At 51.9% G+C, this 24,677-nt stretch overlaps 7 protein-coding genes across 7 annotated transcripts; 5 read left to right on the forward strand and 2 right to left on the reverse strand.

Annotated features, from left to right (window-relative positions):
* Nucleotides 1-382: 382 nt before the first annotated feature.
* Nucleotides 383-1,563, reverse strand: BO88DRAFT_407788 (uncharacterized protein). The gene is made up of 2 exons (XM_025707533.1): nt 850-1,563; nt 383-687 (listed from the first exon to the last, which is right to left on the reverse strand). The coding sequence occupies exons 1-2, from the start codon at nt 1,352-1,354 to the stop codon at nt 401-403; spliced, it is 792 nt and encodes a 263-aa protein (XP_025558956.1). The 5' UTR covers nt 1,355-1,563; the 3' UTR covers nt 383-400.
* Nucleotides 1,564-1,870: 307 nt separating this feature from the next.
* Nucleotides 1,871-5,490, forward strand: BO88DRAFT_144047 (forkhead domain protein). Its single transcript, XM_025701471.1, has one exon. It carries the CDS (start codon nt 1,893-1,895, stop codon nt 5,259-5,261), a length of 3,369 nt encoding a protein of 1,122 aa, XP_025558957.1. The 5' UTR covers nt 1,871-1,892; the 3' UTR covers nt 5,262-5,490.
* A 6,427-nt stretch (nt 5,491-11,917) lies between these two features.
* BO88DRAFT_144087 (putative cyclin-like protein (Clg1)) lies at nt 11,918-13,801 on the forward strand. Its single transcript, XM_025701473.1, has one exon. It carries the CDS (start codon nt 12,374-12,376, stop codon nt 13,790-13,792), a length of 1,419 nt encoding a protein of 472 aa, XP_025558958.1. The 5' UTR covers nt 11,918-12,373; the 3' UTR covers nt 13,793-13,801.
* Nucleotides 13,802-15,292: 1,491 nt separating this feature from the next.
* BO88DRAFT_407791 (acid phosphatase DET1) lies at nt 15,293-17,915 on the reverse strand. The gene has a single exon (XM_025707534.1). The coding sequence runs from the start codon at nt 17,579-17,581 to the stop codon at nt 15,731-15,733; it is 1,851 nt and encodes a 616-aa protein (XP_025558959.1). The 5' UTR covers nt 17,582-17,915; the 3' UTR covers nt 15,293-15,730.
* Nucleotides 17,916-18,189: 274 nt separating this feature from the next.
* On the forward strand, nt 18,190-20,278 carry BO88DRAFT_144329 (Dor1-like family protein). Its single transcript, XM_025701474.1, has 2 exons — nt 18,190-18,216; nt 18,281-20,278. Exon 2 carries the CDS (start codon nt 18,477-18,479, stop codon nt 19,980-19,982), a length of 1,506 nt encoding a protein of 501 aa, XP_025558960.1. The 5' UTR covers nt 18,190-18,216; nt 18,281-18,476; the 3' UTR covers nt 19,983-20,278.
* BO88DRAFT_144330 (ELL-associated factor) lies at nt 20,279-22,130 on the forward strand. The gene has a single exon (XM_025701475.1). The coding sequence runs from the start codon at nt 20,574-20,576 to the stop codon at nt 21,900-21,902; it is 1,329 nt and encodes a 442-aa protein (XP_025558961.1). The 5' UTR covers nt 20,279-20,573; the 3' UTR covers nt 21,903-22,130.
* Nucleotides 22,131-22,692: 562 nt separating this feature from the next.
* Nucleotides 22,693-24,561, forward strand: BO88DRAFT_144339 (putative cyclin). Its single transcript, XM_025701476.1, has one exon. It carries the CDS (start codon nt 22,846-22,848, stop codon nt 24,502-24,504), a length of 1,659 nt encoding a protein of 552 aa, XP_025558962.1. The 5' UTR covers nt 22,693-22,845; the 3' UTR covers nt 24,505-24,561.
* The last annotated feature ends 116 nt before the right edge of the window (nt 24,562-24,677 follow it).

The following is a 24,677-nucleotide window of genomic DNA, read 5'->3' on the forward strand; positions in this document are numbered from 1 at the left end:
AGATGGCTGAAAAAAGGATCCCCTATTCATCGGCGAAACATTGGGTCGTGTTTTAGTATCGGCATCGCGGGGGTTGTGTATGTCTCTGGACTGTTCATACACGGGTTATATTCATGGCCGAGTCGCGCAGGAAGCCGCAGCCACCAGGCTGCTCACTTCGTTCGCTGCGATCGGACGCGTGTGTCATTGATAAACCACCTGGGTTATTCCTGTCTTTTGCCGTTTCTATGTTTATAATAGCTCATTGGCTACGAAGGATACATATATGGTTGACATGTACGACAAGTGCTTGACAGTGTCGATGGGATGCGTAAGATGATATTTATAATACAGCATAGCCTCAAAAGCAGCAGACTCTGTATCTGTAAATTGTAATGATACCCAAGTAGTACTTTGTATATCATCGCGCAACCACCAAATCACTCCTCAACACCCACTTCTCCCCCTCCCGCACCTCCTTCCCCTCATGCAACATACACCGATCTCCATGCCGATGCAGCAGCGCCATCCCCGGCACCGGAGCCACCGACACAGGCTCCGGATTGCGATTGGACCGGGTCGCCTCTGGATAGAAGACGGTTTCCCCTCCCTCACAGCTCGTCAAGTAGATAAGGAGCGTCCAAGTGGTGCGGGCCGCACGGGGCGGATGACCGGGCGAGGAGAAAGTAATGGCATTGGAATCGTCATCTACGGTAGGAGCAGCTATCAGCATACTGAATTACTTTTGACTAGGTGTTGACTACGAATCATCCTTCTACAACCCAACACCCCTTTTCCACCTCTACCCCCGAAATACCATGACCTTTAAGGAAAGAAGGATAATGGGAAGAGGGGATAGGATAGACTCACAATGTTTATCGAAGAACTGCCCCTTCGAATACCGATATATACGGATATTCCCGTTCAGCCCAATAGGTTCCCCGCCCCAGATATCTTTCATATCTCTCGTCACTGTTTCCTCTTCTTCTTCATCTTCATCATCTGCCCCCGCATTCAAAACCATCTCCTTCAACGCCGTCCCCGACCAAAGACCCTCCGCGAACCCCTCATCCTGGATCTGAAACCGATCATTGACTCGCACTGCATCGCCCTTCTTGGGTTTGCCCGGGGTGGTGGTCAGTGGCAGGGAGGCCAGGAATGAAGTGTAGGTTTTGCAGAGCGTCGAGGGGAAGAAGTTCCGGATGAGGTAGATTTGGTCGGGTACGAGAGGGTCGAGGGTGAGAGAGGTGGAGGGGATGAGTGGGCGGAGAGGGGGCCAGTTGGGGGGTTGCTGCTGCTGGTGTTTTTGTTGGAGATGGGATTTGGGGGTGGATGAGGGGGGCTGCTGCTTGGAGTTGGATGTCTTTTTGGGCATTCTTTTTTGTGGGGATATGGGGGTGGTGATGTGTATGGTGATGGGAGTGAGAGTCGGTGAGGAGATGATACTTGGATAGATGGATAATGAGTCAGTAGTAAGTAAGAGTGACTGGGATTATGGTCGTGAAGTAGTACTATGCAGGTCGGTCTGGTCTGGTCTGATCTGTCGGTCCGGGATGGGGAGTAAAAAAAAAGTTCCCAGGTAAGTTACTTTACTAGTGAGTTGGTATAGTATGGGGTCAAGTTCAGGTACGAAAACAGTGAATGAAGGCCCGTGATACGTTCCCGGGTGGTAATAACCATGCGGGTACAGTAAGAATGCTGCATCTGCATAGAAGTATGTCAAAAATACCGTCACAATATGGCAGAAAATTTATGAAAAACCGACCGGGGCGTGACGGGCCCAGCCAGTCACAGGGCGAGTAGGACGGGGGCCTCAGCCTCACCGCCCTCGACTTCTGCTCCTCCTCCTCCTCCTCTCCCAGCCCGTCGTCCTTCTCCAATCCCCCTCCGCCCTCAAGACCTGCCCGCCGGTCATGTCGTCGTCGCAGACCATGACAGCGTCTGCGGTGGGCCATCGTCCGCCAGATGCTGCTCCAAATATGTCGTCCGTGTACGACTACGCCCGCTCCCAGCAGCAACACGACGACCAACCGCACCCCTCCCCGCCCAGCGACTCCGCAATCCGCCCTCTGCACGATTCTGCCCCCGACTCTCCTCCCAATGGCCTGTCTACCCTGTCCTCAACCACCCCCGTGGTCAAATCCGAACCCGGCGACCACGATTCTGCCCCCTCCGCGTCCGCTCCTCCAGAAGCCCAGTCCGATATGCGTCGTCAATCGGCCGCCAGCGCGCTCCTGGCTCAACTCCTCGGGAACCAGGTCTCGGCCGACGGGCTGGAGTCTGAGGATCATCCAATGCCGCAAGCCCAAGACGGGGCCGAGCCGTCCCAAAATAACGATCAGGATGTAAAGAGTCAATGGCACTTCGAATCGACCTCCGAACCCCCGGCTGTCCCTGCAGATTCGACCAATGGAGGCGCGGATCAATTTCCGCCGGAATCGACTGAATCGCTGGCTCCTCACCAACAAGACGGAAAAAACCCCGAACAACATCCCGATTTACATTTCTCGAACCCAGATAACGGCGATAGTATGTCAATAAAGGCATCAGATACTGTAGAAGGCTTGACGGATCCGTTACTGTTCTCCAAAGCGAGTCTAGACCATCCCGACCTTTTTTCCTCCTTCGATATCACCGCCGCTCCGAAGACCCCGTTCGAAGCCCTGCAGCAGAATGAGATGCTGACCGCCGCCTATCTCTCGCAAAGCGCTGATCTTTCCGCCCTTGGCTATTCTGGTGGGCATTTGTCTCACGATATCGCTGGCTCGGTCGCGGGATCGGAGCCCCGAATCCAGGCATTTGCGAAGCTGGAGTTCGATGACGGTCACTTTTACTGCAATACATACTCCTTCATTCTTGGACGTGATGTACGAGCGGCCCGGGCGGCGCATCAGCGCGAAATCCAGGTCCGTCAGGCGATGAGGACTTCCCGGGCTAAGAGTTCGAGCGGTGGCAACACGTCGCATACGCCCAACCGCGTGAAACATGAGGGCAGTGGCATCTTGGGAAGTGTGGTCAGTGACCGCGGTGGTATTATGGGGTTTGATCCCGATATTCCGCCTCATTTACCACATCATCTCAGTCGTCGCTCGTCCGTGTCTTCCCACGCTGAATCGGCTCCATTGCATGCGACTCCGGCCCAATTGCATGCGACTCCGGCCCAATTGCATGCGACTCCGGCCCAATTGCAATCGACTACCGATTACAATGCACTTGCAATGCAGTCCTTGAACGAAGAGAACGGCGATGCGAAGCCAGTGGATGCTTTGGCTTTACTTCCTTCGCCGGATGCGTGTCCAACGATCCCTATTCATCCCCCAGCGACGGTCGACGGTAGTGCTGCCGGGCATCGAGGGATTTCACGTAAACATGTCAAAATTGCATACAACTTTGACCGAAACCTTTTCGAAATGGAGGTTATGGGAAGAAATGGCGCTTTTATCGGCGCGGATTGGCTATCACCGGGGCAAGTAAGGCCCCTACATAGTGGCGATTATATCCAAATTGGAGGCGTCCGCATCCGCTTCCTGCTTCCCGACGTGCCAATTGGCGAAACTGGAGCAGATAGAGTAGAAGAACCATTCACGGCCGAAGATGAGAATGCTCAGGCTTCAACCACGGCCGAGAACGAAACGCCAGCTCCGAAGCGCGCATCTGATGGCTCAGAGACAAAGGAGACGCCAAAGACCACGAAGATCATTCTCAAGACCCGGGCTGAACCTGATCCGTCGCGACCAGTGCAGTCCGTCGAAGGTTCCGGAGACCCCAACCAGCAGCCTGTTCGGCGTCGTGGTCCTGGACGGCCGCCTAAGGACGGCATCATGTCCAAACGCGAGCGAGCCGAACTGGCAAGAGAACAGAAGTTGGCGGCGAAGCGCGAGGCCAATGGAGGCGTCACTCCTCCGCCCATGAACCGTCCCAAAGCTGGAAAGGCACCGGCACCAACCAGTGGTGTTACGGCAACACCCAAAGAATCAGTTGGTGCGGAGTCACCTAATTCTAAGCCGGAGAAGCGCAAGTACACGAAGAGGAAGAAGCCTGATGGTACGCCCATGGACTTTCCACTACCCTCAACCGAGGGCGGCCAGTTTCCTATGGAACACCGCCCGGAGGAGTTCATCAAGGCACCTCCAGTCAAGAAGCGCAAGCCCTCGCGCTCACCGTCGCCTAACTACCCTCCCGAATCCGCCTACACACCAGAGGATTTGGCCAAACCACCATACAACTATGCCGTGCTTATCTTTGATGCCCTCACTGAGGCTGGTACTCCGATGACGCTCAAGCAGATCTACCGCGCGCTGAAGCTGAAATACCCATATTTCCGATTCAAGTGTGAAACCGAAGGCTGGACGTCTAGTGTGCGACATAACCTCAATGGCAACAGCCATCTCTTCATGCATGCAGAGCGTGATGGCAAAGGATGGTCGTGGCAGCTCCGCCCAGGGGCATCAGTTGAGAAGGAAAAGAAGCGACGCCCGTCGCCTCCTCCGCCGGCGTCGCAGCCCCCGTCTGCACCGGCAGCTACCCCCCAGTATATGCCTCAGCTGAACCCATCCTATGGCAATCAGCATGGACAACCTGGGATGGCCAATCCGCACTTCCAATTCCCCTCTATGCCTCCCAATCCTTATGCACCTCCTCCTCCCCCAGCTCCTGCCCCCAATCCTACTCCTACTCCTCACCATTCCAGTCCCTATCCGCCCCCTGCTCCAGCTGCCGCCTCTACACCCTTCCCGATACCGAGTCCGCTCCGCAACAACCTTCCACCTGCTTTTGCGCAGACCACGCCCTCCACTTATACCTCGCCTTATGCCTCGGATCCGCCGCCGCAGCTGGTTCAGCTGCAGCAGTCGCAACAGACGCAGCCAATGCCACCCCAACCACAGCACCAGTCACCTTATCCTCCGCCTAACCCACCGTCCATGCCGCCGATGAATGCACCGCCACATCAAGGCCATCATCCTCCACCGCCGCCCCCAGGTCCACCTATGCAGCATCCTCCGCCAAATATGGGCATGGGTCACGATCCTGGGCCGGGCCCAATGGACAACTCGGAGGCGTCATCGTTCAATGAGCGGGCCAGCAAGGCGATTGACGACTTCGAAGCGGTCCTGATGGAAGACTACGAGGATAAGAACTACATTCGGGAGGTGCTCAAGAGTGCCCGCGCTCGCGTTCTCGGCAATGCCACGGATAGTTCGTTCCCCGGCGGCGAACCGAAGGACGAAGCAGTCATCCTCGATGCGCTTCGCAATCTGATCGGTAGCTTAAAGGACGAATAGTCAGCCTAGCAAGGGGCGACTATTTGCAAGCGGGAATAGGTTTCAAACTGGGATGACGAATTTACGACTTGGGATTTGCTTTTATGCTTACGAACATACATCTACCACATGGAGACCGGGCCGGTGTTAGGAGATCTGTGATCTGGGATACAAAAACATGCGCGCGCGATCACATAACTGGTCTTTATCTTTCATGATATTGAAACGGAGTCCGATTGTTATTATCCATTTCTGTTTCTGGGGCTATTTTGACTGACTCACTACTACTACCATTTCCATTGCTATTTCCATTTGCGTCTCTTGAGTGGGTTGTGTTTTTTTTCTTATCCACCCGCCACTGCAGTGCTTCTCGATGATATCCCCTCCGTTCTGGACCGAGGGTCCATTTTCCAAAGTGTTCTTTTTTTTATTAGTTATCCTGTTTTGTCTCTTCCACGTCCGCGACATCCCGGACTTGCATGGATCATAAGCGCCGGGCAAGTTTTTTTTTATTTTTCTTACTTGCATTGACACTTGCTTTTCCCCACCCCCTCCCTCCCTTTCTCCCCCTTGTGATGGGGGGTCTCTTTTTCTTCCTTCTCCGAGAATCGGAAGAAAAAAATCATTTTTTTGCTTAACTTTCGTTTTACCTAAAATTCACATCAAAAAAGCAGCTGGAGTTTATTTGCATAGATTTTAAGAAACAAAAAACAATTTATCATACGAATGGGGATGTCGCTATACGACGGGGTTTTGATTATTTGATGATTATCAATTCTGTAGACTTGATTTGTAAATAGCGGTTTCAATGGCTGTGGATGATGGGAATAAGTAAGTTAACGAACTACGTACTACCGTAGTCCGGAGGAAGTAAGTTCAGTAAGTAGTAATTCAATGATTTACCCCTCCCCCACTTACTACTACTACTACTATCTATCTTCATCCGACTCTTTCCTACTAAGTAGTTACTCTGCAATACTCCGGAAAAGAGAAACAGCGGGGTTTGTCATTATTATCGTTATTATTGGCACCTGCAGACTTTACTATTACTACTACTAAGTTTTTCATTTATTATTGAGCACCTATGACCACCTACTAACTATCTACAAAATATCTGTGCACGTACATACATAAGCACATACCCTATCGGAACGAAAAATAAAGAGAAGAGAAGAGAAGAGAAAGGGTTATTGATTGACCCGATGACCGGATTCACCCGTGATGTGATGATGCGCTGCAGAAAATATATTATCCATGACTATCTCTGCTATGGTATGGTAGGGAGGAGGGAGGATGTCACCGGGCCGGTCGTGTGCATCCTTCCATTCATCCGTATTGTCATTCTATTCTATCTGCATGGCTAGTAGTAGTGCTATCGCTATCATTGCGATATTATTTGATTATGCGGGGTGTCATTCATGTATGTATGTAGCATGTAGGATGTCATGTATGTGTGTATATGTAAAATGTCGGTTGTTGGATGGATGGATTGGGGATGGTTATTGTGATCTATCTAGGCGTCTGGTGTATGGAGGGTAGTTATTGGGTAGGTATTAGGTAGGTGGTGTTCATTGGGCAGGTGAGTGGTTGGTGACTGACTGGGTATCAGTAACGAAGTGCATGAGGTTGAATATCGGCTATCAATCATCATTCCATCATTGTGTGGGCGTGCATCTTTAGTTCCAAGGGGGAAGAGGAGGGGCAAAGAGTGGTAAATAGATCGGGCAGCGATGATGGGGGTTGGTAGGTTCGATAGTGGATGCAAGTGTGCTTGGGAGTTGAGTATTGTGTATGGAGGAGTTGGAGGGTGAACACCCCACTTGGGGTTACTGGATCTTGCTTGGTGCAGGTTGTAGTACTTGAGTCTGTGTGGCTGGGATGTGGGAATATATTCTTGGTACCTGACTGAATTTACTCTCTCAATGACTTGATTTGTTTCGATTTGGTTCGGTTGGCATAACTCTTATTATATGATTATAATAAAACGTATTCATTGGTTGTTTCGTTGTAAGTGAGACATTACCGGCGTGATCTTATTCAATTCATTATTCCGGTGGTTGGGGGATTGTGAAACATAGTAGGGATGAGATTGATGATGGTAGTGATTACTCACTCGGGTCATTCATTCATCCTGAAGGGGGATAGGATGGGATGGGATGTAGGTACCGCGCTTGGGGATCGGGGATGATTGGGTATCAAATTTGATGATGAAGGGGGCTGCGAATGGTGTAGGTTGCTGTGGGAGACGCGCATTTACACAGGTGTGTTGTAGATTCCGTGCCTGCGGGGTTCACAGGAGAGAGTGAGGAGAGGAAACCCTCCATCGTGAGGGATATACTAGTTATCGGCTATTGCCAGTTCCTACTACTAGTAAGTAGTAACCTTCCAGAGTAGGAAACTTCCTACTACTGTGTATACCACCTCTATCGTGAGGTACAAAGTAATCAACGAACAGGCTCCAAAATACTCCGGCCTGATCATATGCTGATTGGATTGCCCATCCTTCCTGACGGTCGGTGAGTCACCGTCCCTCTCAGCCCAGAAGGAATCGCAACAGCCTCAAAACTGGAAGTTGCACCTGATCGGATAAACCAGTAGGAATCGCAATCACTGTAAGGTGCCTCTTCTCAGGCATCGACCTTACGTAGACCAGCCTGTTGTTCTAGCAACCGCGGAATGTAGGCATGGAATGTTGGTTTACTCAGCCACCTGATGATGCTGATGATAATGACGATAATGACGATAATGACGATAATAAGTGAGGATGTGTATGATGATGATGATGTAGGTGCAATGTCCCTGTCCTGTCCTGTCCTGTGTTCTGCATGTGTGGTGACTTACAGTGTACAGTACAGATAGATAGTAGTAACTAATCCTCTGTCTCTCACCCTGTCTGCCTGTTGTGTCATTGCGCTTATACTTTGTAGTTCAAAATGAGGCTGTCCGCCTCTCGGATTGGCTCTTGTGAGGGTTGGTGGGTGGCATGGGACTCCGCCTTGACAGGAAAGTCCAAAGCCTGGCTGGCCCTCTCGAGGGTGACTGATTGACTGACTGACGGCATTGCCACTGTCGCTCCTGCTGCAGCTGTGCTTCTCTAGTCGCATACATACATGGTAGTTAGTAACAAGTAAAAAATAACTGATGATGCCTATCTAATTTACTTAGTTGCTTCCTTCCCTTGTTCCTTTCCCAGGCCAGGTTCCATCTCTCACTGGCTATAAATAATCATCCCCGATGATTATATCACTCGCCTCCTGCAATAAGCCAAGCCACAGACCGACTAGTCCCATGTACCACTCAGACACGTTTTTCTCCCCTTACCCTTTTTTTTTTTTTTTATTTTCCCTCTTGAATTTTCTTTTTCCTTTCTAAATTAGCACGGGGGCGCACGTCCCACCCATTTGTCGAAGCAGTTCGAGGTCCTCCCACTAGCGCTGTCCACCCACAGTTGAAAGTGTTCAGAGCACTACCATTACGGAGTAAGACACCGCCTGTCACTTTCAATCCTACTAAGTTGTACTTGCTGTTATTTTTCTCCTCAATTTGCAACTAAATTTGATCATCATCAAATCAGTCAGTCAGTCATGTCCACTTTCAACCTTTCTGTGTGACGCCTTGGGCTTCTTGCAGTTGCATTTGCCTCCACCCCCCCATTCCCATTTCTTCTTGTCTGGTGAACGATAGACAAATCGCAGCTTTCGCACTGCCTCCTGTTCCACTCCCCTATTTGCCCACGGACTGCAGCCAATGAAGGGAATGACGATTGCCTGCCGGGGATTGATTGGGTCAATTCGTCACTTTTTGCGCCTGCATCACTTTAATGAATGGTATCATTGGTAACTTACTTACTGGATACAACTTTGTAAACTATCAAATCTACCGAGTAGGATCTAGAATAGATAACCAAGGCTATTTTGTAATTAGTACTACTTACTCCGTTGTTACTCGGAAAAGCAATTAATAATCTTTCCCCAAGTCAAAATCAAGTCAAGACAAGACAAAAAAGCAAGACAAGACTATTCAGTACAGTAGTAGTAACCGAAGTGGATTCGAGGATTTTTCCTTTCCTTTCCTTCTCCCCCCTTCTTAGCCGCTAATCTAACGGTCACCACGAACTGCTCGTTGACTTCCCCCCCTTTAAAGGAGAGTAAAAACTGCCGGTAGGTAGACAAGACACACTACGTAAGTACCAGTCCTAAACAGTCTGACCGGCCGAGTCCTCCCGCCCCAGGGGTCTTTGGTCTGGTCCCGTCCGGCTGGCTGGCCTGCCTCTCTGTCTGTCTGTCTGTCTCTGCCGACGACGCAGGTCGTGCAGTCGATTATTGGATGGAGTTGCAGTCAGAGTGCCTCCTTGACTTACTTTGACTCCCGGCCGTCCTGTCCGGTGCTGGATTTGAAGCATTTCCCGCCCATGCCATCTGACACTTAATTTACTTAACCACCCAGTAACATGACCCTTTGCTCGTATTGCACCTGATGACTGACGAACGGACTGACTGAGAAGAGATACAATTGGGACCTTTGAATTGATGCCTCAGTCAGCCAACAATCCAGTACATTCAAGCAAAAATAGTCGATGGATTCATATCGCTGCCGGTGCAAGATGCTATATTAAGATTGCTTGTTGTTGAGGGTGAGTAAGCACTCCTCAACCATGGACCCGGGCTTCTCTTTCCGTTCTGGCCGCGGGTCTTTTCATGGGCGAGAGAAAAGTTGGTGAGAATAGCTGGGTCTGAAATTGAAGTAACCTGGCCGTTCGGCAGCGTTACGGTGGAGGCGGTTTGGTCAGTCGGTCACTTCTTACTGGTTGGCTGGTTGGTCCCCTCTCTTTTTTTTTTTTTTTTTTTTCTTCTTTCCCTCTGACCTCTTCTTTTTTTCTTTTTTGTCTTATTTATTTTATTTTTTTATTATTTCCCTTTTTCAACTTCTTCTTTCCCTCTCCTCTGTCCTTTCTTCCTTCATCCTTCCCTTCCTCTTTTTAATTTAATTCGTTTTGTTTTTTTGTTTTTCTTTTTTTGATTTCAGGTTCCCTCTTTCATCCTAAACATGCCTTAGTCAACTCCTCCACCCTCTCCCAAGGACGGCCGTTCCATCATCATCACTGGGTACTCCCCCTCTCCTCTAGCTGGGCTCTAATGGAAAATAGTAGGGAAAACTCTGAAAACTCTAAACAACCCTCCAACCCCATGAGGTGTACTCCGTGGAAAGCCGTAGTTAACTCACTACTAAGAATATTACTAGTCTAGTAGTTACTTGGGACTGCTTCACTCGGGTGTTGCGGCTGGGATTCTGTTTGGTCTGACAGTAGTGTGTACCCTGTCCCCATTCATCACTACGATCGTTCTGGTAACTTCCTCCCTTTCCCTTTCAGATCGTGGTGGTTGCGATTCAAATCGGTACCTGGTCTGCGTCATAATAAAGGAAGAGAAATCCTATTTTGCCCCATTCCCTCATAGGCAGATGCCACTGATCTTAATAATAATGTTTAATATTAATGATGTAAAATTTGGCTACGATTTTATTTCACTTTGGGGGGGAAAGTGATTAAAAATATTCTCGAGGGAAATTTTATTGCTGTTAAACCTGATACATTTCCCTTACACTGACCTGGCCATGGGTCCATTCCGATGGTCTCGTTCCCTAACGGAGAACTTGCCGGGAGGATCATGGACAGGAGATAAAAAAAATATTAATGATAATTAAAATAACAAAAAAAAAAGGATGGGTAGGGGGCATAGGTTACTTTACAATGTAGTTATCTATTTTTTCTTTACTGTTTAAAGTTACAGTATAACAATGAGAATAGAACAGGGAAAAGGAATAGAAAGGGAATATCCCATCCATTGCTCGGATAGGTAGAACAGGGCATGAAAAGGTGAACAGGCAGAGAAGGCTACATAATCAATGGCAGGGAACCCAGTGGATGTTGTGAAGGATCACGACTCGAATACTAGACAGACCCAACCTAGCCAGACACGACACATAGAAGAGGGTGTATTGGTGTTACTCGTTAGTCAGAAGAGCAGCGAAGAAGAAGTGAGCCGGGGATCGTCACCTCCTCAACCCTCACTAGACTAGACTCTCTCTGACACCTCGGACCACTAAGCAGCCGCTCTCCCCTTCGTTTTTTTCTCTCGTCGGGTCTCCTGCTTTGGCTTGTGGCTCTCGCTCTCGCCTTGCCTTTCCACCTCTCGTTCTCCGTCTCTCTTCTCTTCTCCATCCTCCCACTCACTCCCCCCTCTCCCTCTTCCCCTTCTCTAACCTACTTCTCCAATCCTCTTCCCCCCTCCTCTCTACACCTTCTTTCACCATCTTCGCTTTTTGCTCTTGCAACTTTACCTTCCTCAATCCCCTCTCCCCCCCTTTGCTCTCTCCATCTTCTCCTCCCTTATACCCCAACGAGCTTTTCACTAAGTGTCGTTGTCGCTGTGGATCGGGGCTAATTCCCACCAAACGCGAGAACTTGTTTTGCTCTAATTTTTTTTTTCTCATCCTTGACCTACACAAAATTATAAAAAAAGAAGAAAGGAGAAAAAAAGAAAGAATCTCAACGTTTCTCGCCTGTTGCCTCCCTCCACTACATCATCCTTTGCTGCTTGCTATTCATTGTTGAGCGTCCCCACGCGTCTCCGGTGATTACCGTCAAACTCCGTCCCTTTTCGCCTCCGTCCTCGACAGCCTCGTGTTCGATCAATTGCCCGCCTTACAACACCGGAAGTAAAAAGCCAGAAAGGGATCACCAGACTCGTGCCGCTACAGAACCGCTCCTCCCCGGCAAGGAAGAACTTCCGAAGAGACATCTTAGTCGCGACCGCTCCGTCCGCTCCTTTCGACATTCGTGCCGTGGAATTGTTCCTCCATGTTATTCAACTAAGAAACATTCACTACGAAATTATCTAGAGCCGCGGCTCGTTGAGCATTTGCTCTACCCCCCAGGATCAGGGCGTGGCGAACGTGTAGACGGTTCGTATCTTGTGTTTTACTTGGTGTTTCACTCAATTTGCTCTCTGGGATTGCCCTTCGTCCCATTGAAACCCAATTTGCTGACTCGGGATCTTGTCCGTTGTTACAGCCTCAGACCGTCTACCTTCCCGTCCTGAACTGGTTCTTTTGCTTTTTCTTTTATTTTCATTATGCCGTCTTTCTTCGCTCCCGGCCTCCAGGGCCTTCCTCCTACTCCTCCCCATATCTTGAGCGGTGGCAGGATGGAACACGATCAACCCTTCTACCTCCTCGGTCCCTCGGCCGCATTCCCGCCTCGCTACCCCCAGAACGGCTGTGACTTCATTGAGCAGTACTCCCAGTCGACCTGCTACTCCAAGCCCATGAACTCGCAGTCCGCTCTGGGCGTCCGCAATGGCCGGGATATGGTCGCCGCTCACTCCGCGCTCAACCAGCCCATGTTCGGTCCTCTGGGTGCCGCCAACGTTTTGCCTCCCATCCGCAACAACGTTCAGTTGCCCCCGATGGAGAGTGCCATCCCGCCCCAATACCGACGCCAAGAGATGATGGTGCAGCCCGAACCCCAGCGCAAGGAGGAAAAGGCCACTGGAGGTGTCGCCGCCCACTTGGATTATGAGATGGACCAGATGTCCGACTTTGTGGCTGAGATGGCCCAGGGAATGTATGCTTTGTACATCACCAAGATCAACCTAGCAGATATTGACTTAGCGCGAAGCGTCTACCCAGGATCGTCGGTCCCCCCTCAGTTCCGAAAATACGTCTACCAGATTTTGTCATCCACTCGTCTCCCGAGCTCCACCATCCTTCTGGGACTCTACTACCTAGCCAGCAGGATGCGCATGCTTTCTTCCACCAAGGTGTTCCACACCGGCAGTGGCCAGGTCTACCGCATGCTCACCGTGGCCCTCCTTCTGGGAAGCAAGTTCTTGGACGACAACACCTTCCAGAACAAGTCCTGGGCTGAAGTTAGCAACATCCCTGTGAGCGAGCTGAATTCGATGGAGCTCGACTGGCTGTTTGCCTTCGAGTGGAAGATTCACGACCGGATCTACGACCAGCAGGATGGCTTTGCGTCATGGTTGTCTCACTGGGAAACCTGGCGTACCAAGACCGTTGCTCGGGCGCAAGAGTCCCGCCATGCTTTGGCTCCCATCGACACGAATGTCTCCCGCAGCCACCGCGTGTCGAAGCCTTTGCTCTCGCCCGAAGGGCCGATCCCACCCCAGTACCAGCGCAGTACTAGCTATGAAACCTCGTGGCTGAACCCTGCCGCGTCGGAGTATTCGCCGCCCTCTGCACCTCACACGGGACCGAACACTCCGGACTACTACGCAGCTGGGCCGTGGTACACGCAGCCTCCCCCGCCATACTCGCGTACCTGGGTTCCTCCGCCCCAGCAGTACATTCCACCGGCCCCTCGCTCCCAGCCTCCGTCCTACCACCACACCCCCGCATATGCGCTACCTTTCGCGCAGAGCGTGTGGACGGGCCACGGGTCATCCTGTGGTTGCCTGTATTGTGCCAAGCATATGGAGCACTACATGTGTGCGAACCCGTTTGGCTCGATGCAACCGATCGTGGCTGGTTAGTCAGGGGCTACGGCCATCTAATCATCTCTCTGACATAGTCCACTGGAGAAACGTGTTTCCTTCGATCCTGTTCTTCGCTTCGTTCTAGACCTGTCCAGGTTGTCCTTGTTTGTCTCTTTTTCCGTTACTGATGATACCGTGTTTCCTTCGTGTTTCTGCATGACTACCCGTTTTCTTTGGTCAGTTTCGGTTACGTCTGTGTTTCGCTGAAAAGTACCATCGGTCGCCTTTTCCCTCCGATTCTTTTTGTCTTTCATGCTTCCCGAAAAGCAAAAATTCCCAAAAAAAGTGTCCGACCGGTTGCGCATTTTCTGCACGATGTGACACTATCCTCCTTTCTTCTTTTCTTTGCCTTCCGCTTTCCTATCTCGATACGATTTGTTTCTTACGAAACACTCCTCTCATCGTGTCGAAAAGTTTTTTCCAAGAGATTCCTTGCGCTGAAGCTCTGGAGTCAGATGTCACGACAATTACGATTGTTTCTCTCTGCGTTTTCGCCTGTGCTTCGCCGTTGCCTTCTCCATCCTCCCTCTTTGACCTGTTCGATCTTTCCTCATTTTCTCTGGATTTGGGCATTTCATCTGGCGACTGTTACTCATAGATTGTGTTGTGTTCCTTGACGCTTGTCAAGTTGGTACATTTGGCTTTCTTCTCACGCACGCTCCACTCGAGTCCCGTGGCGTTAATACCTTGTCTTTTCTTGTTCGGTTGCCTTTAATCTGTTCTTTTTTCTCTTCTTACTCATACTCATCTGTTCCGGTCGACAGATCCTCTTTTACTTTTCGTGATGCGACCAGAGTACATTACTGCAGCTTCGTGTTTGTGGAGGTGCGCTCTCGGTTGTAACATTACCATTATTTGTTCGTTTTACCTTCGATGACCTTTTCCATTTTGCATGTTTGTTTATTCGCCCGACCCTCAAATCATTGGTGAGGCATTTGAAAAGTGATACTCCCCTTATGCCCCTTGTTTTACATTTACTCTTTGTCTTTGTCTTATTCCCCTCCCGGTGATTATAACACCCTCTTGTGTGGCTTCCTTATTCTTTCTCACTGCTCATTCCCTGAATGTAAGTTAGATTCTTTCACTACTTTTCTATTACCATTCACAAGAAATATGGGACAAAGACATTTCAAGCTTCCCTTACAAAAAAAGCACAGGGATCCCATTTGATATATACTGCTCTCCAATATTCCTTCCAAGTAATTACCATGCTATATGTACATGTAAAACCCTGTCTCAAATTTCTTCTCTTTCATCCTTCTGTCATGTTGAGGAAAGGTGTATTTTCACTGATCTCTGAACTAACTTAGTCGTTCTCACTGACTCTATGAAACCTTACTAAAGAAACGAAATGAAACAAAGAGCTTGTTACTGACCTTCTTTCCACAACAGCTCAGCAACAATGCACGCACAAAATTAAAACGTATAATGATACTCATAGCGAAATAATGAAAACATGCAAATACATCTATCTGATCTTTTATTCTCTGTAGATAGTAGTCAACTTAAAGTTATTAAGAAAATAATCCCCCGTAACCGAAATGCAAGTACAATTTTGAGAAAGAACCCTAGTTTGAATCTGATTAATGTGAATGCGAGAATAATATGAGTAAATTAGAATGAGAGGGAACAATAAGATAATAGGATAGTTTGTTTGTTATGTGGTATTGGAATAAATGGAATTTATCTGATTGATTGCCCTGGGGTATCTATCTGTCGATGTGCGCATGCATTCATTCATTCATTCATTGAATAGATGGTAGGTCGATAGATTGTTGGGGGGTGGGTTGTACATCATGGAGGAAATCTGAGTCATGATTACATGGGTATGAATGGAGTTATAAGGTATGTATGGCGGTGATGTGAGGGTGATTGTCTTGTATGTTTTGATTGTATATGGGTATAGAAGAAAAAGAATTTGCCTGTAGTCCTGTGCTAGTATACACTCCCCCTTATGCTCTGGTCGTGTTTTCTTTCAGCTTCGAACGAGGCGTCTTCTTCGTTGTAATCGTCCTCTTCATCGTCGCCGTGATGGTGATAGTGTTCATGATCGTGATCATCGTATTGATTGTCTTCACGGCTGTGTTCGTCCGCTTGCTGGTTCTCGGCTTTCGAAGTTCGAGGATCTGTGGGGAGAGGTTCATCATCTAATCTGTCTTGGCCTGCTCGATCCTGGTTGAGGGCGTTGGCGACTTGCTTGCTCAGGGTTTGGCGTGCCAGGCCCGGGGGATTTCGGACATGGTGGCTGTGGGATCGGGTACGTCGGGGTCGCGCAGCCTGCTTGGAACTGCTTTCGTCGTCGCCGTCGTTATCTAGGTCTTGAGATGGTCGAACTTGATGGGCAGAGGGGGTCGGTTTGGGGCGGGAGTGAGTTTGTTTGTGGTTATGGGTATAAGTATGCATGTTGGGGCGAAGCTTCTCTTCGCGTTCGTCCTCCGACGGGGCGAGGCTGTTTGCGCCGCTCATGGAACCGCCGCCGTCGCGGCCAACGAGATGGATGTAAGCGTAGTTGCAGTTCGGGGGATGGAGGAGGTGGTCTTCGCTGTCACGGTGGAGATGGGCGAGGCCAGGGCGGCGGGGTAAAGGGCTGGGATTTGAGGTTGGTTGGCTCAGGTGACTGATAGTGGTGGTGGATGCATTGGGTATTGGGAAAGTTGCTTGAGAGGTGGACGTGGTTTCAAGCTGTACACCTTCAAACTCGTACTGTGGAGCTGGGGAAGGCAAGGTCCTTTCAAGAGGCCTTGCATCAATGGAACGATCCCCCAAAGCTGGCTCCGGGGCTCTGAGCATTTGCTGGTCAACCGGAGTGGCTGTCCCCGTTCCAGCCGGGACTGGTCTTGGGTGGCCGTTTTGATTCCCGTGAGATCTGTGATTGTGGTGAGTAGCGCTGTGTGTTGTTGTCTCCTTCGACTGAGGGTCATGTTGATGCTTTGGATGGTCTGCGTTGTGTGCACGGGGCGTACGTAAAGAGCTTCGTCTTCGGACGCCGTGATTGCATCCATCAGGACAACCACCCCATTTACGACGGATAGGGACTGACGTCTCTGGTGGTGCTGGCTGCACTGGATCCAGTCCTTTGGCTGCCCGCTCACGCTGTCGTTCTTCCTCTTTCTCCTTCCGCAGGTCAGACCACGTGCGGAGTTGATTCTGGAGGACGTATTTCCCGTTGTCTGGGTTGAGTTTCAAAATGACGAATTCGCAGTGATTGATGTTGCGGAGATCTTCGAAGTATTCCACACTCCAATGGTACCATTTCATGAGGAAAACACGCGTCATCAAGCCATGCGTGACGAGCACGCAGACACTGGCGAAGTCGTCCTCTCCGAACAGACGCCACAGCGACTCGTTGAACCCACTGACGCGGTCGTAGGCGTCGGCAGCAGATTCACCGTTGGGAATTCGGTAGAAGAAGTGACCATAGTCTGCCCTTTCGAGCCACATACGCTCCATCTCGGCTGAACATGGTTGAAAGTTCCCAAAATCTTGCTCCCGCAGCCGGGGTTCTTCGTAGACCTTGATGGTATGTCTTGGGAAAGGAGACGGGGCCGGGGAATCTGAGGATAGGGACTGTAGAATACCCTCTGTGGTCTCTCGGGTGCGACGGTATGGGGAGGTGAAGAAATGAATGGTATCATCCGGTCGTAGAAGGGTACGCAGACGGGAGCCAGCTTCCTGCGCCTGACGGTGTCCTTCGGGGGTGAGTTTCACTCGGTGGTCGGGGATAGTTTGATGGATTTCTCGGTTCTTGTTTCCTTCCGATTGGGCATGGCGGATCAAGATGATCATCTGTCAGAATGAGACATTGTACCGAGGACAATGATAGTTTCGGAGGGAGGAATAACTGACCCGCGGCTTGCCCATGACTACTTACCAAGGTCTCTACTGTTGCATGCAGAAGTAGTTGGGTGGAAGTGGGGTTGAGGGGAAAAAGCAAGCGCTACGATGCTAGATCAGTAAGACAGGCCCACCGCGATAACGACCTGATGTATGTATGTAGGCTAGCGATCAGGTCACTGAAGCACAAAATACACAAGCCAGCAAGATGGAGTAACGGGATAGAGGAAGCGACCGCGAGAAGAAGACGAAATGAAAGAGGAATGAGGCGAGTCCGTGACTTGGGACTCGAAAGGAGGAGAGAAAAGAGGAGAGATGATTGCGGAGTAGGGGAGAATTGCCAAATCCAGCACTGCTATTGGCCCCAGGCATCTAGAAATCGCCCGATCAGGTTAGCACAGCGCATGATGTCAGTCGGTGCTGGTCGGGTTTGTTACCGTTTGGTATCACGTATTACCACCTAGATTACCGGCCTGTAATCAAAAGGGTACATCCTTCCATAGCATCTCTCTCCTCACATTGTAGTAGTTAAGGAGCCCCCGTTCCTTAGGGATCTTGATCAGCTGTATATAATCGAATAAATTAAGGTAGGCCTAAAAGAAAATGATTTACCTCCTCATATGCCACCTCATAATAATATCTACCACCTAGCTTTCCCAGAAAGAGGAGAGGGATGGCCCTTCGCCAGTTGTCGCCGAGGCCGCCGTACGGAGCAGTGATAGTTCGGCACTGCTAAATCTGGCCTTGTTTCGCCCTCCTGCTCATCATCGCCCGCTTTCACGCTCCCCCCAATACCCTCCATTGCCGACCATCCCGGCTCTCAGCAACGAAGAAGCCGATTCTCACGATGGCCGACTATTTGTATGATCTTCTAGCCCCTCATCTGGACTCGACGAAGGCCGCCGCCGCCCTCTCCGATCCGGATCGCGATACAACCACCGCTCAATACCTGAATCGTCTCCCTACGCTCTCCCTCCAAGCATTACAGTCCACGGAACCTCAATCCCTAACTCAGTCCTCTCATTCCACCCTTCTTTCGCTGCAAGCTCTGTCGAATCGCTCCCACAAGGCCTTTGTCACCTCCGCAGATGGCCTGTCCAATCTCCGCGCGTCCATCCCCCAGTTGGCCCGGAACGCCCAGCAATTGCGAGATGCGGTTCCAAAACTCGACGAAGAGGCAGTCCGGTTCTCGTCCAAATACAGCCGAGCAGCGGAGAATGTCGCTCTGGAGCAACGGAAGAAGGTGATGCAGCTGGCGCGGAACGTCGACCGGCTGTCCGATATCCTTGAGCTCCCCACGCTGCTCGCAACAGCTGTCTCTTCCGCGGCCGCTAGTTCAGCAACGACAGGCAGCTCGGTCTCCACGACGTACTCTACGGCATTGGATCTGTACGCGCATATCAAGCGGTTACAGACCCTCTATCCCGACTCGCCGCTCATTAAAGACGTAGTCTCCCAGGCCGAGGATGCTATGAAGGAGATGACGTCGAACCTGATCGCAGGTCTTCGGGCACAGAACTTGCGGCTAGCAGCTGCCATGAGGACGGTGGGTTGGCTGCGTAGGGTGGCACCGGAACTGGATAACCTCCACCACGAAGGATCACCGGCCGCGGGGGAGGGCGCATTGGGGGCTATATTCCTGATCTGCAGGCTGGCGAATTTGATCACGATGCTAGAAGCTCTGGATCCTCTACGGGAGCTGGCCGATCAAGAGACACAGCGCAGGGCTCCAAGCACGGACAAGAAGAACGGGGCGATGGGGACCTGGTCCGAAGGACACCAGACGGAGAAGTATCTGAAACGATATATCGAGATCTTTCGCGAGCAGAGCTTTGCGATCGTCTCTCTTTACAAGAACATCTTCACTCCAGATCAATCGGAGTCAGAGCTCGCTGTGACCGGCTTACGAGGCATCGATGCGCGGATCAAAGCTGCGGCATCGCGACCCTCTCGCCCAGAGGATCCACTCCAGTGCCTTCCACCGGCACTTGCCACCTTCCCAATGCACCTAATACAACTGTTGACGGACACCTTGCGCACCTATCTCCCCAACGTCCGGGATAAAAGCTCCCGGGAGAGTCTCCTGACCCAGGTGTTATACTGCGCTGCCAGCTTGGGTCGACTGGGGGGTGATTTTGGCATGATTCTGACCGAGCTCAGCGAGGCAGCGGATGAGGAGCAAGAGAACGACGATGCCGATGACGATGACTTGGCCTATGAATGGGAGGAGGTGACTCGGAAACACAGAGCCTTGGCAGGACGCTTAGAGCAGCTGACAGGAGGTACAACTCCCGGGTCCTCGACTAAAGGACATTCGTCGCGGCAAGCCTTGCCCATGCAAGGAGATATTTGAAGCGGTAGATGCCCTAAAGAATCTTTCACCACTTCTCCCAAAGGCTGTGCAAAGTGCTATTCTTGGAGACGGCATCTGCTTTGGCTCGTCCCTTTCAAAAGGGAAAGTTCGGGCCTCCCCGGGCGGTACTAACCGGATGGAGCAAGGCCTCCGCCCGGGTTGCTGGTCCGGCCGTCATCTCATCTCATCCTCCCTCCTCACTCACTCACCTCTCCTTCTTCCTCAAGACTTCCTTTCGGCAACATCCTTTCGCTACTTTCCCCCATTTTCCTCTGTATTCGTCCCCTGGGGATATTTTACAGAACTATCCTTATATATACACATCTCTGTTTTTCAGTGCTTCGACACAGCCGTTGCTTCATGACCGGTGCTGGCTTGCCGGTCGCATTGGCCCCTTCGATTGCCGCCGCCGCCGCTGCTGCTGCTGTGTGACGTTCTCCCTTGCGTACAGGGCCTGCTGGCGTTTTAGACACCGCATTTCTCCCAGCAATGAAGATTTCTCCCTGAAAGCGAGCATCAAAGCTATCTGAAGAATAGCGGCCGTCCCCCTGCAATATCTCCTCTCTAACCCTGATCCTGCACCTCGTCTGGATGGCGGCCCCCGCTTTGTCTACCGGCGGGTTGATCGACCCGACCAAGCAGGCCGAGTATCCCATCGTGCTGGGCGACCGACTCAATGGTAAATCCAGCTCGCCACAGTCGCAGCTGGTCAATATCCAATATAATTACAAGACCAAGTCAGCGACGGCACGGCAACGCATCACCCGAACCCGACAGTCCCGCGATCGCTACAACCTCACAATCACCGATAAAGCGCCCAACACCGATAATGTCCTGACTTATTCATACCAAGGCAGTGTGGACCCAACGCAAGCTGTCTCGGATGTTGGGGAACATAACTTGGTGCTAGTCTTTGACGCGGCGAGGAAAGTGTTCGTCTTGGAGCCGGTTTCAACACAACTGAACTTCAACCTCCGGTCTGCTCCGGCCAAATCCCAGAAGCAGGTGCTAGAGCAGTACGAACAGCTACGCACTTTGCAGGAAGAGGACCATGGGTCGGGTGACGATCGGGGCATGGACAATGCCAGCGGTAACGATGATGGGCCTGCTGACGACAGCAATCCCTATGACTACCGCCACTTTCTCCCCAAGGAGAATGCGGACGATGACAAGTCGGGCTCGGACAAGACACCAGAACCCCCATCCTACACCAGCAAGCTCGATACTCCGCTGATGTCCGCTACCAGATCCATTCCTAGCCCTCAGCCACCCCCGGAGAGCCGGACGAAGCCTGTAAACGCGAAGAAGAAGAAGCCAGACGGGGTCAAGCCCCCTAAACCGGCGGCTGCTCGGCCACGGCCCAGGTCGCCCCCCCGTCCTGTGCAGCCAAGGGAGGAGCGGAAGGCAGAGGTCGAGGAGGAACCTTCAGTGGAGACATTTGATTCCTCGCCGTCCGACACGGGCCTGGGTGCTGTCTCCTCTCAAAAGGCGGTTCCATCACCGGGCTCGAATATCATCATCGACGGTGATCTCATCATCGATATGGGCTCTCCGCCGCCTGCTCGTCCCTTCCGGGTCAACCCCGCATACTTCTCTTCGAACAACACTCCGGCGGATGAGGAAGGGAATCGGGATGAGGACGAGGAGCAGGATGATGATGAGGATATTGAGGACCTACGGCTCCCCTCTCCGGCTGGCCATGGAGGAGCGCCGGTGACCTCGAGCGGCATAAATCTGGAGCCCGGGTTGGACGAGGAGGAGTTGGAGGTTGATGATGATCCCCTCGCGGCGGAGATGGAGGCGGCGTTTGAGGAGGATGTACAGGAAGACGACCGGAGCCAGCCAATTCCAACGCAAGCGGTGTCGCAGCAGTATCATATGGCTAGTGAGGATGAGAGCGAAGTCAGTGAGGAGGAGTAAGGGGGTGGAATGTTCTACCGTGTAGCATGTTTGCTAATATCTCTCGTATTTCTCTTTGGGGGCATGGTTCCCCCGTGTCTGCGTATATACCAGCAAAGCAAGGCGCCACTTGGAGTTTTTTCTAACCACGGGAAAGGATCAGAATACCAGGGATCTCCATCGTATTATATGATATCAACAATAACAATGACAATAACACTTATCATACTCATAATAGTGATAATGATCATACGCCAAAGATATAGATGTGAATCTCTCCGAAAAGCGAAGCGACGATCCCTGAGGCCCGGAACAACGGGATGATCCGAAAAGCCGGCGGTCATTGGCTGGGCGGTCAGTCGCCAAAAAGTGCCACAGCAAAAGGAAAAGGAAAGTCCCAAGTGAGAAAGGAGTCTCTCTCTTCCTCTTGCTCTCTCTCTCTCTCCCTCTCTCTGTTGCACTCAGAACTAGTCGCCGCCCATCGCTCTCCTCTCCTTCTATTTTCGGGTCTTCTGCTCGTCTCCCCCCAGCTCCTCTGACAACTGTGACTTCCCAATCCTCCTTCTCACCTGGTCCGGACATCCTGTGGGTGCGATTGGCTTCCCGAATCACCGGCTTCCGATGCATGCGATGCAGTGGCCTCTCCCGCGATGATTAACACGCCTCGGTAATCTCAGGACTCTGGGTGCTCGGAACTAAAGTAGGACAAACTACAGACTAGCAGGAGGGCCGTTTCACTACGCTGGTTCCAGCTGGCTCTTTGTGCGCGATCAGCTCGTCTGAGTGGATCCCTGTTGTCTCTTTCACTTCGGGCTCGGGTCGACGCGAGCTCCTGGGCCTTCCTCCGCTCTCACTGGCAGCTTCGCTTTCTTCCAGGTTGCCTGGGGAGATTAGATTCTCTCAAGCAGCTCGCCACTCAATACTTAACCCTCCAAGTTTATCTCAATCGCTTCCACTATCCCCGATGGCGTCTTCCGCAGCCCATCCTTCCGAGCTCCCGCCGGTTCCTGCCCCGTCGAACCCCGTCCTTCTTGCAACCCAGGCGCATTGGATCTTCACCGATGAGGAGCTTACACGGACACCTTCGCAGCTAGATGGAATGACTCTGGAGGCCGAGCATATGAGCCGCAGCAAAGGTGTCAATTTTATTAATCAGGTAGGGATTATGCTGAAGCTACCGCAACTTACACTCGCGACGGCCGCCGTTTATTTGCACCGGTTTTATATGCGACACAGTATGGTCGACTTACCTCAACGACCGGGCATTCATCCTTACACGACAGCCGCGGCGGCTCTGTTTCTGGCTACAAAGGTGGAAGAGAACGTACGCCGGATGAAAGAGTTGGTGGTAGCATGCTGCCGGGTGGGACAGAAGCAGCCGAACATGGTGGTGGATGAACAATCTAAGGAATTCTGGCGCTGGCGCGATACTATTCTGGTGCACGAAGATGTTCTATTGGAGGCGCTGTGCTTCGATCTGCAGCTCGAGCAACCGTATCGCATCCTCTATGACTTCATCTGCTTCTTCCGCATGCAAGACAACAAGCCGCTCCGTAACGTCGCATGGGCCTTCGTCAACGATTCCGGATACACAGTGCTGTGCCTGCAGTTTACTGCCCGCATCATTGCCGCCGCCGCACTATACGCGGCGGCCCAGCACTGTGACATTGGGTTTGAAGACGATGTGCTGGGCCGGCCGTGGTGGGAACAGCTTGAGGTGGACTTGACCCAGGTGCGTCGCGCGTGTATGCGCATGGCAAAGCTGTATGAGAACAACGCCGCGCATCGAAACGGCCTGTACTACTTGACCAACCCCATCAGCACAGACGAGGGTACTGAGAAGACCAGGATCCCGCGCGTGGATGGCCCGGCGGACAACACGACACGCCCGATCGATTCCGGGCATGAGGCAGACGCTGTCAACGGTCGGAAGCGCTCGCGGGACCCCGACGATGAAACGAAGCCCCCACGCCCTTTGGCCGACTCGATACCCCCGTCAGAGACAGGGCCAGCGACGCAGAACGGTGCCCCATCCCCAAAACGACCCCGCAGGGACTCAGTAGGAGCATCCGCTGACCGGGTCCCGTCATCTCGTATACCAAAGGCGCCTCTCCCCAGCGGCGGGCCGGCCTTCTCCCACGACCGCCCTTCTGCGAACGGGCACGCCCCTCCAGCACATCATTCACATCCGCTCCCTGCGACCAGACACCCGCATCCCTTACCACCGCCTCCCCGGCCTTACCCTCGACGGGACAGCGGCAGCCGGCCCGGGGGCGGGCCTCCGGGGCTGCCTGTCGATCCGATTCAGCAACGGATCGACGAGATCGTGCAACAGAACATGCCCACTCAGGGCGGTGGACCCGGCAGGGCAGAGCGACGGCCTCAGGAACGGCATCGGGGCGATTGGGAGGCTGAGGCCGACTCGGCGCGACGACGACGACCATCCAATTCCACAGGAGGTCAGCCACCGTCCCAGGAGGATGCACATCCACATCCACCTCCTCAGCACCTCCCGCCGCCGCCACCTCCGGAAGAAGAATCCTGTCCGCCGTCGCAACCAGAGCCGCCTCAGGCCCCGGAACCGGAGGACGAGGGAGGTGGCAGCGAGGAGGGCGAGCTATGATGGTTTCACCTTTGAATGAGGAGACGAACGAGCCCATTCATGAATGATGGGGCCTGACACCTACATACATAAATCTTTCGGCCGAGGGAGTCAGAAAATGCACCCGACACATTCCTAATTAGCCTCCGACGGGGCCTGGGAGGCCGAGCGAATCTGCAAGGGCACGAACACCC

The sequence above is a fragment of the Aspergillus vadensis genome (assembly GCF_003184925.1).
Source record: "Aspergillus vadensis CBS 113365 unplaced genomic scaffold BO88scaffold_26, whole genome shotgun sequence".
Taxonomy (NCBI): Eukaryota; Fungi; Ascomycota; class Eurotiomycetes; order Eurotiales; family Aspergillaceae; genus Aspergillus; species Aspergillus vadensis.